The sequence below is a fragment of the Thalassophryne amazonica genome, chromosome 8 (assembly GCF_902500255.1).
Source record: "Thalassophryne amazonica chromosome 8, fThaAma1.1, whole genome shotgun sequence".
NCBI classification, from domain to species: domain Eukaryota; kingdom Metazoa; phylum Chordata; class Actinopteri; order Batrachoidiformes; family Batrachoididae; genus Thalassophryne; species Thalassophryne amazonica.
In genome coordinates this window covers 10,661,786-10,675,364 of record NC_047110.1, presented here as the reverse complement: position 1 = coordinate 10,675,364, position 13,579 = coordinate 10,661,786, and the positions used below count along the sequence as shown (strand labels likewise).

Sequence of the window (13,579 nt, the reverse complement as noted above, 5' to 3'; positions counted from 1 at the left end):
ATCAACCTCTGCCTCCCTCAAAGACTTTGAGAGGGCAAGGGCTAAATTCAAGGATTCAAAGGATTCAAAAGAATTTTATTGTCATATGCACAAAAGAACATGTTCCCTGCACAATGAAATGTGTCTACTGCATTTAACCCATCCTAATTGCCAATTAGGAGCAGAAGTCGCCATTAGGCGCCCGGGGACCAGCTCCAGATGTACATCCCTGCCTTGGTCAACAGCAGGGCTGAGCAAACCAAGACCGACCCACAACAAACGAAACACACATAACACACAACACACATAGGCTGGCCCGGTACATAAACACATATAAAAAAGCACACACGAGGGAAGAAAGAGAAAAAAACCCTCATAGCCGCTGCGTTACACAGCAGCAATGAGGAAAAAAAAAACCCCATCAGCACAGAAAAACAATAATCACACAGACAAACAAAGACGCAGGACGACAACTGAGATTTGAAGGTCCAGTTTATCAGAACACTCTGGAGGCAGCCTATTAGGCGCCGTCAACGGCCTTGTCCGACAATCCTGGAAGGGGGAGGGGCTCAGCCCTGAGCAGTCCACTGTCCACAGTCAACGTCAGAGCTGGAGAAGCTGAGGGGAGGGGGATGACCAGGGAGCGAGGCTTAAGTGTTGATCTTCTTGAGGAGGTTTTTTATCACAGCGGCCTTGAAGTGTAGCTGTGTTTGGGGAAGCCAAATGAATATCCAGATTAGCAGACGCCTGAAAGATTCCACAGTTCTGAGAACAGAGTGGCTCTCAATACATCTGAATGTAGGATGTGGTCTTGGGACAGTGGGACAGTGAGTTGCCTAGGCGACCGATGCGAGCAGCTATGTCATAGCTTTTGGTGAGGAGGTCATCAGTGACCCTACACTGAGGACGTGGGCAGCGGGCATCCGGCCGAGCACACAACCAGGTTCGCAAAAATGCTGTCAACTCCGGGCATACGGTTCAGAATCACACTTAGAGCTAAGGGCTCTGCAGTCCTGTGATAGATGGGTCAATGATTTGGGGTCCGCCCAACATCGCTGGAGCTCCTCGATATATGGCTGTGAAACTGAAACGTTGAACTCAGGCTTCTGAATGACTTTGAAAAAGGCACTTGAAGCGGTGGTTTCCGCAGGGGGATTGTCGACCCCAAGCCTGGATAAAGCCAACTGAACAGTTTGCTTGACAAAGGATAGTCCAGGTCCGGTTTGCGGCAGGTGTGAGAGCCCCCTAATGAATGGTTTGGAGAAAGACCCCTCTTATCCTCATCCTCTACACAGTTTATATCACTTGTCATGTACAAGGAATCAGTCGCAGCAATAGACACGACATCTTCCTCCTGCTGAGTAACGACATTGGTCTGATCAGCCTCATTAGGGACAACAGGAACTGTTACTGCATCCCTAGGCTGTAGATTCAGAAGCAAGGACTTAATCTGAGCAAACTCAGAAGTCAACGTTTCGACCTTTTCAGCCAAAGCATGGTCATGAGTAACCTTAGCAGAAGGGGCTCCTGCATGTGGGCGTTTACGGCGCTTTGGTTCCTTCCTGGGGCTGGAGGCCAAAGTCGCACTAGATATTCCACTTTCCAATGCCGCAAGTCTAGCAGATCTCTCTGCCAATGGCATGCTGGCACAATTAAGGCAGGCATCGCCAGTCAGGGCTTCCCTCAGGTGTCCGATCCCAAGACACGAGGGGCAAAACATATGTCCATCATCTGGGCTCAAGGGAGCCAAACAGGTACTACAGCCATGCAACAAAGGCCCTGTCAACATTGTGGACTGCGTGCAGATGGCTAACGCAAGCCCTGATGGTTACAAATGGAAAGAAAAAGCGTGAATCACACGCAGTGTAAATAGTAACACGAGGCACAGAGCGTGAAGCACTCATAGCCGTTGACTTGACACGAGGCACGGAGCGTGAAGCACTCACAGTATAAAAGCTAATACAAGGCCCGGAGCGTGAAACACTCACAGCCACAGTAATAACACGATGCACACAGCCGAAAAACTCACAGCCCAAGTGCTAAGTCACTTAGAGCAACGACGACAACACTAGGTGCTAGCGGAGCTGTTAAATTAGCACATGGCGGCAGTGCAGACGAAGTACTTCAAGGAGTGGAAAACACTCACGGCAAGCCCAACACAGTACACTATACTGGTTCTGATACACACACTACCACGTAGTTAATGGGGTTAGTGACACAACTAAACAAATAGCCAGCTTTCATCGAAACAACACAGCTAATGTGCACAGAGGAAAATACCCAGCAGGGCAGCGGCAAAGGCGCGCACCCGGCATTTACGAAGGTGTACTCACGACAGGCGTCAGTCAAAGAATACAAAAAACGGTGAAGCCGTGTCTCGCAGCCTCTGGAGGACGTGTGCAGTGCACGTAGCTCCAACCAAAGGTGGGTTGCGAGGCTACAAGCGAGACCGGCAATCGCAGCTAAATGCATTCTCAACATCTAAGAATGCGAGAATGTAGAAAAGAAGCGAGCGCTGGGTGCGTCTAGTATATAAAGACAACCAGTGACGTCACCCAGGTCACATTCAATGGTGTGACTTTGTTGGTATATATTCTCGACCTTTGTGCTGCGCACATGTAGTTATCCAGGTGCTAAAGCACCGCCCTCTGGCGGTCAGGAGGAATGAAATAGAACAGCACGTACTGTCATTTTAGCATATTTGCCTTTATCAATATGCAGTTTGGGATTTGTCCACATGAAGAGTGCAAAATTCTGAGATGGAACATGCAAATAGGTGAGGTTTGCACACAAAATATGATGTTGCACTGTCAGAAAGAAATTTAGCAGGTGCTAACTGCATCTGTATTTTGTGACTTTGAAAGCCTACGATTAATTTACTGCACCTGACAGACTGCTGTTCCACCAGAACACAGACATGCATTTATTGCAGCACCATGTCCATTGTATACTGGTTAGCTAAAATCGCTAATTTCTCAAAAAATATTTGTCCTATCAACTTTCTGTTTGGCAACATTCTGGTACGAATATTTCATGAGGTGAACCCTGGAACATACCATTCAACTCGGCAACCATTGAAAGAATGTAAAAACATTCATTATTTGTGTTATATAACGGCTAAAATGGATCCTTGTCATTTGATATTTTATTCATTTATAAACAACAGAAAAGGGACTTACAATTTAGCGTTCCACTGCTGCTAAAGTCCAAATTGTGATGTGTAGTCTGGTGATGCTGTGCACTGCCTTCGGGCTTCCATAAAAAAATAAAAAATAAAAAAAGAAGACTATGTGTAGTTCCTCAGTTCAGCCAAAAATCATGTCAGCTTATCATCTGAATAGCTCTTCATGCATCCAGACGGCTTACAGCGGAGTGGATTTTGTGTGTGTGTGTTACAAGAACTAGCACCGTTAGTAAGCTCAATCAAATCGGCGTCTCGCTAGGGTCTTTGTCCCGCGTGCACACACAAGAACCGGGTCAGCGCTTGTGCACGCGTCGACTACAAAAAAAGACTGTGTACTTCCTTACGGCAGTGAAAAAAATCAAGTCAGAAATTAGTCCAGCTTTTCATTCTAAGTTCCTGCAAACAGCCTCCAGACGGCTTACAGCGCAGTGGATTTGTTTTGTGTGTCCGTGCGCGCATGCGATATGTGCATGTGCACATGCGTATGCGCGTGTGCATGTGTGTGTAGGTGTGTGCGTGCTTGTGCAGAGTGCAATGGTACCAAACATATAGAACCAAATTTTCACTCTAAATGTAATGCAACATAAATGTGACGAATAATCCATGTCATCTGACATACAAAGCACCAATCAAATGACAAGGATCCACTCAGTCATTATATAATCCCCAAATTAAGAAACTATTCAGCCTCTGCCCACGAAACTGCCGCATATGGTGTATTAAAACATAATTTCAGTTCAATTATCTCCCCTTGAATACATCTGACGTTTTTCCTTCATGCACATCTTTATATGGTGTGCCAACAGAGTCAAGTTGCATGGAACTCCATCAGTCGGTCTTAGATGTGTTGGACTGAAAAAGGCAAATGGAAAAATGGGGAGACCAACAAAGAGACAGAGTGATTCCATATACCCAAACTGTGCAAGTGAAGGTGGTAAGAAGCAGTTTGTGGTGTCTCTACTTTGAGGCTGTGTTAGGTCATCTCACCTTTCTTTGGAAGATGGACGTTGAGAGGTCGGAATGAAAAATTCTGAGGCAGTTGTTTCTGTGGTGGTGGAAGCTTGGACAGAAGTGTTATGTTGTGAAGGAGCCAGGATCCTGAGTATCTAATGACAGACACAGGCATGAAGATTGTTTTTAGCTGCCAAGACTATGGAAAAAGTTTTCATCAGTCCATTTCAATAAAGCAATGAGGTCACAAAATCAGAATCACTCAAACTGCCTAATAAGACTCTTAGGCTTAGACTTATTTTTATCGCCATTCAGTAAAAAACATCACAGATGCCGTCACAGAATGAAATAGAAATGCATTGCACAAAAGATAAAAACACAGAATAAAGCACAATAAAGCAAACCTATCCATAACTGTCTCTGTATCTGTGTATACACAACATACAATAAATAAAAGACACAGGATATTACATATATGAAGATGCTACAAGGTTAAAGCTGCTTCAGTGTAGTCTATATCCTACATCAGGGGTGGCCAAGTTCGGTCCTCGAGAGCCACCTTCCTAACACTCTTAGTTGTCTCCCTGCTCCAACACACCTGAATCCAATGAAAGGCTCATTAAAAGTCTGCTAACATGTCTTTCATTGGATTCAGGTGTGTTGGAGCAGGGAGACAACTAAGAGTGTCAGGAAGGTGGCTCTTGAGGACCGAACTTGGCCACCCCGTCCTACATTCTATAGTTCTTTCTACTGATTTGTATTTAACTGTCTTATGGTGGTTGGGTAAAAGCTCTCCCTGAATCTGCATGTTTTGCAACTCAGGCTACGGTACTATCTACCTGACGGCAGGAAGGAAAATACAGTGAGGAAAATAAGTATTTGAACACCCTGCAGGTTTTGCAAGTTCTCCCAAATCATGAAGGGGTCTGAAATTTTCATCTTAGGCGCATGTCCACTGTGAGAGACATAATCTAAATAAGAATCCGGAAATCACAATGTATGATTTTTTAATTATTTGTATGTTACTGCTGCAAATAAGTATTTGAACACCTGTGAAAATTAATGTTAATATTTGGTACAGTAGCCTTTGTTTGCAATTACAGAGGTGAAACGTTTCCTGTAGTTTTTGACCAGGTTTTCACACACTGCAGCAGGGATTTTGGTCCACTCCTCCATACAGATCTTCTCTAGATCTTTCAGGTTTGGAGTTTCAGCTCCCTCCAAAGATTTTCTATTGAGTTCAGGTCTGGAGACTGGCCAGGCCACTCCAGGACCTTGAAATGCTTCTTACGGAGCCCCTCCTTAGTTGCCCTGGCTGTGTGTTTAGGGTCACTGTCATGCTGGAAGACCCAGCCATGACTCATCTTCAATGCTCTTACTGAGGGAAGTTTACTGAGGTTGTTTGCCAAAATCTCGCAATGCATGACCCCATCCATCCTCCCTTCAATACGGTACAGTCGTCCTGTCCCCTTTGCAGAAGAGCACCCCCAGAGTATGATGTTTCCACCCCCATGCTTCACGGTTGGGATGGTTTTCTTGGGGTTGTTCTCATCCTCTAAACATGGTAAGTGGAGTTGATTCCAAAAAGCTCTATTCTGGTCTCATCTGACCACATGACCTTCTCCCATGCCTCCTCTGGATCAACCAGATGGTCACTGATGAACTTCAAACGGGCCTGGACATGTGTTGGCTTGAGCAGGGGGACCTTGCTGCCCTGTAGGATTTTAAACCATGACAGCATCATGTGTTACTAATGTAATCTTTGTGACAGTGGTTCCAGCTCTCTTTGTTGTGTGGGCCGCCAGAAGAGGAGGTACTGCTGGCCCACCACCAGAGGGCGCCCTGCCTGAAGTGCGGGCTTCAGGCACGAGAGGGCGCTGCCGCCACGGACACAGCAGGGGGTGACAGCTGTCACTCATTATCTCTTGACAGCTGTCACCCATCTACTCTACAGCATCTCACTCCATAAAGACCAGACGTCATCTCCACCTCGTTGCCGAGATATCGTACTTCTATGTAGGTAACTTTCTCTGCCTGTAATAATTGATTCCAAGAGCTATTGTTTTGCAACTGTCAACCAGAGGACCGGCGTGGGTCGCGACTGTTTCGTCCTACGTCCGTCAGATAAGTGGTTAAACAGACGCTGCACGAGTGTGTGTTAGAGGTGGAGGTGGCATTCCCACCGTTGTTGTTACGGGGTGTACACACACCCACACTTGACTGTCTTTGTTCTTCGCCAGCAGTACCAGATCCGACAGTCGGGGACGGTGATCACCTGGGAATTCGGGACTTGGCGGCTGCAGTATTCACCAGGTTCGGTGGCGGCGGAAATCGTGTGGTTCTGGCTCTTCTCAGGACAGACGTCTTCTATCCTCGAGCCTGCCCACGCATCACCTTTGTGGATTGACTGTTATCAGATTCTGAGATTGTCTGTGTATTCGTTGTGCACCTTCACAACATTAAATTGTTACTTTTTGGCTCATCTATTGACCGTTCATTTGCGCCCCCTGTTGTGGGTCCGTGTCACTACACTTTCACAACACTCTTCAGGTCATTGACCAGGTCCTCCTGTGTAGTTAATCATCCTTACCCCACGAAGTGAGATCTTGCATGGAGCCCAAAACCGAGGAAGACTGGCAGTCATCTTGTGTTTCTTCTATTTTCTAATAATTACGCCAACAGTTGTTGTCTTCTACCAAGCTGCTTGCCTGTTGTCCTTAGTCCATCCCAGCCTTGTGCAGGTCTACAGTTTTGTCCCTGGTGTCCTTAAGCAGCTCTTTGGTCTTGGCTATGGTGGACAGGTTGGAGTGTGATTGACTGAGTGTGTGAACAGGTGTCTTTTATACAGGTAACAAGTTCAAACAGGTGCAATTAATACAGGTAAACAGTGCAGAATAAGAGGGCTTCTTAAAGAAAAATTAACAGGTCTGTGAGAGACAGAATTCTTGCTGACTGTCAGGTGTTCAAATACTTATATGCAGCAGTAGCATACAAATAAATTATTAAAAAATCATACATTGTGATTTCCGGATTTATTTTTTTTTTTAGATTATGTCTCTCACAGTGGACATGCACCGAAGATGAAAATTTCAGACCCCTCCATGATTTCTAAGTGGGAGAACTTGCAAAACCACAGGGTGTTCAAATATTTTCCTCACTGTAGAATGTGAAAAAGATGTTAAATGTTCTTGATTATTCTTTTTACCCTGGACAAGGAGTGCTGTTCTGCCAGTTCACCAATGGTTGGGTGCCTGGCTCTAAAAATCTTCTCTGCGGCCTTCACAACACTTACCAGTGCCTTCCTGTCTGCAAGGTTGCTACTTTCATGCTACAGAGATATACTACTGGTATGGATAGTACTTTACAGGTTGTAATTAACACATCCATTCATGTCATCATTATATTTCATAATGTCATAATTATGTTTTTACAAGCGTGTTCCCTGTGAGGATCCATGGGCTTTAGATTTGGCAGTGTTTATAAAATAGGCAGCTGACATTTTTTAAGCGTGGTAATAATTTGTGCAGTTTCAATTATGAGTTGGAATGGTGTTAGTCCATAATCTTATGGGCCTTTCACACCGGACGTGTTGGAAGCGTCAGAGGCGTCAGAGATCCGGTCCAACCCGCTCGGTTTCGTCAGAGATCTCTACAAAACAGATCAGTGCAGAAACCACTGATCTCTACAAAACAGAAACATGTAACAGGACTGCTCATTTATGTATGGAGCAGTTTTCTGACGAAAAATCCTTGCAAATGTTTTATTTTTTACCTCAAAATTTCTGCTAAAAAAAGTTTAGAACACTTATAATTAAAATAGCTAAATAAATAAATAAAAGGTTATTTAGAAACCTTTCTTCATCTGTAAATTAAAACCACCTGTAACCTTGGACATTTATTTTTAGACAAATAAAATAACATGGAAATTTGTACATTTTTTAAAGTCTGGTAGATTATTCATATCTCATTTCAAACAGACACTGTAAATAAATACAAATAAATGTTTATTATAAATGCAACAGGAGATGACAGTAGCTTCTGTAGCTTCTGGGAAAGGTGCAAGTTGCAATAAACTGTGATGCCAAGCGCTAAGGATACATGCTATCCAGTCACAGCAGATGAAACTTCTTTACTACTGAGCAAACATCATTGTTAGCCTTTTTTAGGTTCAATGATTCCACGGCGTGTAGATGTTACGGCGTCAGTGACCCCATGGCCTTGGCGGTGGTTTGCACTCTCTGAGTGCGTCTAGTTGTTAAAATAGAAAATGAAACAGCTTTTTAAAAAATAATAAAATAATTTTATTTAGAAGCAGGTGATGTTATGCTGAATTCTCTGGACCAGATGAAGGTCTCTTCTGCAGCTTTGGCCTCTGGTGTTGTTGAATATACTTTTCTCCTATTTTGAAGAGCAGAGATGTTTTCTTCCAACTGGACTTCATGGTGTTCAGCTCATCAACAGAAGTTTTTGAAGCGCATCTGTATTTAGGTTGTCTGCACAGCAAATGTTCCTCATTGGGCCAAATAAAAAATATTTCTTAAAATATAAAGAAACATTACTCTATATATATATATATATATATATATATATATATATGTGTGTGTGTGTGACTTGGTTTGACCCTTAAATGCTAAAACGGGGAAAAAAAAAACCTACAGAAAAAAAAAATGCCTGGAAAAAAAAGAAGTTATTTAAAGGTGAGCTTTTATGGTCTTTGAAAAAAAGCTGTAGCTTTATTTGGTAAAAATAAAAAAACTCAACCATTCACAAATTGTTCACTCAGATCAACTGTGCTAAAAGGCTAAGCTAACGTTAGCCGATCATTAAACCTTCACAGCAGTGCAGTAAACGTCACGTTTTATTTTTATATTATTTTCACCTTGATAAAGCTGCAGAACTAAACTCGGTTGGTCAAACTGGGACTTCGCATATATCCAAATGTGGGAGATTTTGGACAGAGTGGGTTTGTTCCATCACCCCGGCTGCCTGCCTCGCTCTGCCCAGGGATGATGCCCAATCAATCAATCAATCAATCAATCAATTTTTTTATATAGCGCCAAATCACAACAAACAGTTGCCCCAAGGCGCTTTATATTGTAAGGCAAGGCCATACAATAATTATGTAAAACCCCAACGGTCAAAATGACCCCCTGTGAGCAAGCACTTGGCTACAGTGGGAAGAAAAAACTCCCTTTTAACAGGAAGAAACCTCCAGCAGAACCAGGCTCAGGGAGGGGCAGTCTTCTGCTGGGACTGGTTGGGGCTGAGGGAGAGAACCAGGACAAAGACATGCTGTGGAGGGGAGCAGAGATCGATCACTAATGATTAAATGCAGAGTGGTGCATACAGAGCAAAAAGAGAAAGAAACAGTGCATCATGGGAACCCCCCAGCAGTCTACGTCTATAGCAGCATAACTAAGGGATGGTTCAGGGTCACCTGATCTAGCCCTAACTATAAGCTTTAGCAAAAAGGAAAGTTTTAAGCCTAATCTTAAAAGTAGAGAGGGTGTCTGTCTCCCTGATCTGAATTGGGAGCTGGTTCCACAGGAGAGGAGCCTGAAAGCTGAAGGCTCTGCCTCCCATTCTACTCTTACAAACCCTAGGAACTACAAGTAAGCCTGCAGTCTGAGAGCGAAGCGCTCTATTGGGGTGATATGGTACTACGAGGTCCCTAAGATAAGATGGGACCTGATTATTCAAAACCTTATAAGTAAGAAGAAGAATTTTAAATTCTATTCTAGAATTAACAGGAAGCCAATGAAGAGAGGCCAATATGGGTGAGATATGCTGTCTCCTTCTAGTCCCCGTCAGTACTCTAGCTGCAGCATTTTGAATTAACTGAAGACTTTTTAGGCAACTTTTAGGACAACCTGTCTTTATGTCTATAAGACAATCCTGCAGTTTAGCTAATTGGTGTGTGTCCTCTGGCTTCATGGATAGATAAAGCTGGGTATCATCTGCGTAACAATGAAAATTTAAGCAATACCGTCTAATAATACTACCTAAGGGAAGCATGTATAAAGTGAATAAAATTGGTCCTAGCACAGAACCTTGTGGAACTCCATAATTAACTTTAGTCTGTGAAGAAGATTCCCCATTTACATGAACAAATTGTAATCTATTAGACAAATATGATTCAAACCACCGCAGCGCAGTGCCTTTAATACCTACGGCATGCTCTAATCTCTGTAATAAAATTTTATGGTCAACAGTATCAAAAGCAGCACTGAGGTCTAACAGAACAAGCACAGAGATGAATCCACTGTCCGAGGCCATAAGAAGATCATTTGTAACCTTCACTAATGCTGTTTCTGTACTATGATGAATTCTAAAACCTGACTGAAACTCTTCAAATAGACCATTCCTCTGCAGATGATCAGTTAGCTGTTTTACAACTACCCTTTCAAGAATTTTTGAGAGAAAAGGAAGGTTGGAGATTGGCCTATAATTAGCTAAGATAGCTGGGTCAAGTGATGGCTTTTTAAGTAATGGTTTAATTACTGCCACCTTAAAAGCCTGTGGTACATAGCCAACTAATAAAGATAGATTGATCATATTTAAGATCGAAGCATTAAATAATGGTAGGGCTTCCTTGAGCAGCCTGGTAGGAATGGGGTCTAATAAACATGTTGATGGTTTGGATGAACTAATGAAAATAACTCAGACAGAACAATCGGAGAGAAAGAGTCTAACCAAATACCGGCATCACTGAAAGCAGCCAAAGATAACGATACGTCTTTGGGATGGTTATGAGTAATTTTTTCTCTAATAGTTAAAATTTTGTTAGCAAAGAAAGTCATGAAGTCATTACTAGTTAAAGTTAATGGAATACTCAGCTCAACAGAGCTCTGACTCTTTGTCAGCCTGGCTACAGTGCTGAAAAGAAACCTGGGGTTGTTCTTATTTTCTTCAATTAGTGATGAGTAGAAAGATGTCCTAGCTTTACGGAGGGCTTTTTTATAGAGCAACAGACTTTTTTTCCAGGCTAAGTGAAGATCTTCTAAATTAGTGAGACGCCATTTCCTCTCCAACGTACGGGTTATCTGCTTTAAGCTACGAGTTTGTGAGTTATACCACGGAGTCAGGCACTTCTGATTTAAAGCTCTCTTTTTCAGAGGAGCTACAGCATCCAAAGTTGTCTTCAATGAGGATGTAAAACTATTGACGAGATACTCTATCTCACTTACAGAGTTTAGGTAGCTACTCTGCACTGTGTTGGTATATGGCATTAGAGAACATAAAGAAGGAATCATATCCTTAAACCTAGTTACAGCGCTTTCTGAAAGACTTCTAGTGTAATGAAACTTATTCCCCACTGCTGGGTAGTCCATCAGAGTAAATGTAAATGTTATTAAGAAATGATCAGACAGAAGGGAGTTTTCAGGGAATACTGTTAAGTCTTCTATTTCCATACCATAAGTCAGAACAAGATCTAAGATATGATTAAAGTGGTGGGTGGACTCATTTACTTTTTGAGCAAAGCCAATAGAGTCTAATAATAGATTAAATGCAGTGTTGAGGCTGTCATTCTCAGCATCTGTGTGGATGTTAAAATCGCCCACTATAATTATCTTATCTGAGCTAAGCACTAAGTCAGACAAAAGGTCTGAAAATTCACAGAGAAACTCAAACTAACGACCAGGTGGACGATAGATAATAACAAATAAAACTGGTTTTTGGGACTTCCAATTTGGATGGACAAGACTAAGAGTCAAGCTTTCAAATGAATTAAAGCTCTGTCTGGGTTTTTGATTAATTAATAAGCTGGAATGGAAGATTGCTGCTAATCCTCCGCCCCGGCCCGTGCTACGAGCATTCTGGCAGTTAGTGTGACTCGGGGGTGTTGACTCATTTAAACTAACATATTCATCCTGCTGTAACCAGGTTTCTGTAAGGCAGAATAAATCAATATGTTGATCAATTATTATATCATTTACCAACAGGGACTTAGAAGAGAGAGACCTAATGTTTAATAGACCACATTTAACTGTTTTAGTCTGTGGTGCAGTTGAAGGTGCTATATTATTTTTTCTTTTTGAATTTTTATGCTTAAATAGATTTTTGCTGGTTGTTGGTGGTCTGGGAGCAGGCACCGTCTCTACGGGGATGGGGTAATGAGGGGATGGCAGGGGGAGAGAAGCTGCAGAGAGGTGTGTAAGACTACAACTCCCAAACCCTGGATTCTCCTTGCAGGTCAGCCCGCTGTCATGCTTTCATTGATATCCCACCAAGTCGTCAGTCCTTCCTCGGTCGGCGTCACTGCAAAAAAAAAAAAGCTTCTCCCAGCAGGGTGATGGGACAATTGTTCTACTGCTGTTTTTTAAAGCTTTTAAAGGTTCTACATGCAAGATGGCGATCACTTCGACTTTTTTCAGGTTGTGAAAACAGCCAGAGTGTGACGTAGCCGCAATCTCCGCCCCCGCTTGCCGCTTCCAAAGCAAAGCGTCTGACATCACAATGCATTGGGAAGCTTTGACGCATCGGGCTGACGCTTCCAGTGTGAAAGGCCCATTAGATGTCAAAAGTTTCTGAAGAACTCAGCCCTTTTGTGTCCTCTTAATTACGCTGCGTTCCATTATGCTAGAATTCTCAGTAGTCCCTGCGCACACTCTGACAATGAGAGCGCCACTGCCACCTACTGTATTGGATTGTGCAGATACACTTTTTTCTAGTACCGGAAAAAAAGCATGTTCCCCGCGGTCACACCCCAGGGAGGCACACCCACTATTTGAGAAGGACTGGTTTAGGTGTAGGAGTAAACATGGTCTTTATTCCAGGCTCTGGTACGGTACAAAGGTGGTTAGTGAGCGGAGAGGAGGTACAATCGGGGTCAGGCAAAAACGCAGTCATATTCAGGCAGTGAGTAATGGCACGAGCAGACACAGACATAAGAGATGAGGCAAGAGGCGTGGTTGAAGAGAATAAAGCAAAACATGGTACATGGCAAGGCAAAAATCAGGACTGGAAACAAGGTTGGAATGTGTGCAAAGATGACAAACTGGTGGGGGAGTGATGACTGGGAGGTGTTTAAATAAGATGAGTAGTTAACAAGGTGGATGTGAGGAGTGATTCAGAAGGGGGGCGTGGCAGGTGGACAAAAGATTATACATTGGGCAAGATAGTGAGGAAGGGAGTGCACAAAGTGGAGTGAGGTAGGATACAAAGATGTGTGAGCAGGTGCAAAGAGCGTGACTGAATGGAAACACAAAGTGGACAAAATCAAAGTGTGAGACGGGGACACAATGGCAGGTGCGGGGAGTGAGAACATAATCAGAGGGGTGTGAGGAAAACAGGGAACTATAAACAGAGACCGAAGACAGAATGAAATATAACAATGAACCGGGTATGAACATGAGAACAAAACACAAACCAGGGTACTAAGTACATAAAAAAAAAAAACTACATGAGAACTGATCTGGGAAAATGGAAAATAAATACTTAAGCAAAACTAAACTGGAACTGACTA

At 43.1% G+C, this 13,579-nt stretch overlaps 1 protein-coding gene across 1 annotated transcript in view; it reads right to left on the bottom strand.

The window, feature by feature from the left end:
- The window catches only part of asz1 (ankyrin repeat, SAM and basic leucine zipper domain containing 1), a 265,510-nt gene that overhangs the window by 101,482 nt on the left and 150,449 nt on the right, over positions 1 to 13,579 (bottom strand). Inside the window, 1 exon segment of the mRNA XM_034175985.1 lies at positions 4,151 to 4,269. Within this exon segment, the coding sequence (XP_034031876.1) occupies positions 4,151 to 4,269 (119 nt within the window).